Source organism: Propithecus coquereli, unplaced genomic scaffold, assembly GCF_000956105.1.
Source record: "Propithecus coquereli isolate 6110/MARCELLA unplaced genomic scaffold, Pcoq_1.0 Scaffold3927, whole genome shotgun sequence".
Classification (NCBI taxonomy): Eukaryota; Metazoa; Chordata; class Mammalia; order Primates; family Indriidae; genus Propithecus; species Propithecus coquereli.
In genome coordinates this window covers 7,210-9,854 of record NW_012149649.1, presented here as the reverse complement: position 1 = coordinate 9,854, position 2,645 = coordinate 7,210, and the positions used below count along the sequence as shown (strand labels likewise).

General features: G+C 45.8%; 1 protein-coding gene across 1 annotated transcript in view; it reads right to left on the bottom strand.

The window, feature by feature from the left end:
* Nucleotides 1–2,645, bottom strand: part of LOC105817035 (keratin, type I cuticular Ha3-I-like) — a gene marked incomplete at both ends in the record, with an annotated part of 20,265 nt that overhangs the window by 10,461 nt on the left and 7,159 nt on the right. The window contains 3 exons of the mRNA XM_012652651.1: nt 28–114; nt 1,093–1,175; nt 2,559–2,645. Coding sequence (XP_012508105.1) covers nt 28–114; nt 1,093–1,175; nt 2,559–2,645 — 257 coding nt within the window. The remainder of the gene's footprint in view (nt 1–27; nt 115–1,092; nt 1,176–2,558) is intronic.

The window sequence follows — 2,645 nt, the reverse complement described above, 5'->3', positions numbered from 1 at the left end:
GACTCCACCTGGGCCTCCAGGTCAGACCTGCACAGGGTCAGCTCGTCCAGGATCCTGCGCAGGCTGTTGATGTCCGACTCCACCAGCTGCCGCAGGGACAGCTCCGTCTGATGCCTTCACACACAGCCAGAGGTCAAAAGAAGAAGGGGGTCAAAGAAGAAGACTGTTTCCTGGGCTCTACTTGACTGACCTAGCTAAATTGATTATATTTTGAAATGTTTTGAATTTTTTTAAAGTTGTTTTAAAGGGGAAAAAATACCACTCTTCTAAGTGAGAAGGCCTATTTCGTCCCTGAGACCCACACGGAAAGTTTGGTGGGATGCCTGTGTATAGTTTCATCTAACGTTAACTACGTTTGCTCTGAGAGTCCCATTCACAAGGTGCTATCCACCAAGCCCTGCCATTTCTGCTGTCTTAAGCGAGTTGACACACTTCGTAAGCATGCTACAGACTACCTTGCTGTCCTTTGCAACCACGCCAAGAAGCAATCTAGTGAGAGAAGCACAAAAGTAAATGGCAGTTAGATCCAGCCTTGCCATTAACTGGCTGTGGACCGGCTCCTTAATCTCTCTGAGCCTTGGTTTCCTCATCTGTAAAATGAAGAGAAACTAACACTTCACAGGATTGGGCTGAAGATGAAGAAATGAATATACGTAAAATTACATTGTAAACTCTAAAGTCTCATAAAAATGCAAAGGATTCTCATGATCGTAATAGTCATCTCTAAAAATATTAATTGATTCTCTGAAAGCAATGGATTTTGCCTCCTATTTTTGTGTTTTAATAATGTGTTTTGATGGGCTGATAGTGGCTACTATAGACTAAGAGATCAGTGTGCAATTCACTTTTAAACTTGGTCCAGGTGTTGAGTTGAAAAGGAGAAGGAATGGGTGGTTTCTTACAACCAAACTTCAAGAATCTTAGCACCCAGGAAGGAGACGTTGACATTTCACCTAACTCGAATCCAATACAAGAATCCTCCCAATATCATCTGGAACCTTCTGCTTGCACACTCCCAGGGTAGGAAGTTCATCCCTTTGCAGTTCCACCTGTCTTGTTACTAGACCGCTCTGATCATTAGAAAAATCTTACTTGGTCCTGAAGTCGTCTGCGGCCAGCTTGGCATTGTCTATCTGCACCACCAGCCTGGCGTTCTCGGACTTGCTGCACAGGATCTGGGCACAGGACGAATTGTGAAATGGGTCATACCAAGAAGGATTGCCCTGTGCCTCAAAGCGAAAAGCTATTTTCTTTCAGCCATATTCCTTCCAAATAGCTTTGAGTCCTTTCAGATTTTCAATTTGGGGATAAAAGGAACATCCATTCATAGAACTGATCATTTCAAAACCAGGACATCAAGGTGAAATGCGCCCTTTGTCATGAACTCTACTGCTCTTGGTCTGCTTCTGGCTTCCTGCCGGAACTGAGTTCACTGAGCAGCCATCTCAGCTTGCTTAGGACTGAGGGGGTTCCTGGGATGCTAAACCAGAAGAGTTCCAGGCAAACCAGGACAAACCTACCTTCATATTCCCCTCGCCCATGCTTTTGTACAAAGCCTCTCCTTCCACCCGGGAGGACCTTGAATGCCCCCGTACCTAGCAAGCCCCCTTATGTAACCCATGGAGTTTATGCTTATCCCGTAACACTTCTGTGACCTTCGTGTGGTCAATTGTTTCCACATCTACCTCCCTGTTAGATCATGAGCTCCTGAAGGAAAGAGATTGTTTTACTCAGTGCTTTATCCCCCACCCTAGCGCCAGCCTAATCCTGTCCAACTATGGGTAAATGAATAAGTGATACTCTAGCAGCACAGCCCCTTTCTGGCATTCACTTTTCCAGAACTACAGAACAGTGGGCAGCCAATTCCCTCCAAGAATCAGGGGCATGTCCAGTTGGGTATAAACTACTCATCCTTCAAACCCCACTCAGGTATTGCCTCTTCCGGGGAGCCCTCCCTCACCTACCACAGGTATGAAGTCCCACCTCTACGTGGACTCTTTACTTCCAGCCACTGCTGCCCCTGCTTGTAGGGCCCTGTGCTGTCATCTGTGTATGCCTGCTCTGGAGGATGGTACATGTGTCCATACACGCTAGTTGGGTTTCTGGAGTCAATGGCTCTCTTGCCTAGCTGTAGACACTGTCTTTTGCTACAGCTTTGAAAGGCTTTAAATATTTGAAGATTCACTCAGAAAATCCCTGGCATAGAGAAATAATTTGGGTGTGTATTATTTTTTCGAAGTGCCATAATGCTCTGAAAACAAAACCAGAGTATCATAATTGAACTAAAGAATCTGATATTCTGGTCGTGGGTAAGAAGCAACGTAAGACTGCTGGTTGATTTCAGTCTAACACCTCACTCAGTCCGCAGCCTGTACCCTTCCCTTGTGGTTCCAAAATATATTTTCTAAGACTACCTGATGTCATACCTAAGCCAATGAATTCTAGACCTTTATCATTCTCAACATTAGCTGTGAACAGCCTTAGATCCATTCAGAAGTTGGTATGCTAAATTTGGATAAACAGGTCATTAAACTGGCAGCGTGGTGCCCAGCCCTCACCTTCTGCTGGAGCTCCTCGATGGTCCGGAAGTAGGACTGGTAGTTGGCACACACCAAGGGGTCCTGCTCCTGGCACCGCTCCCGGAT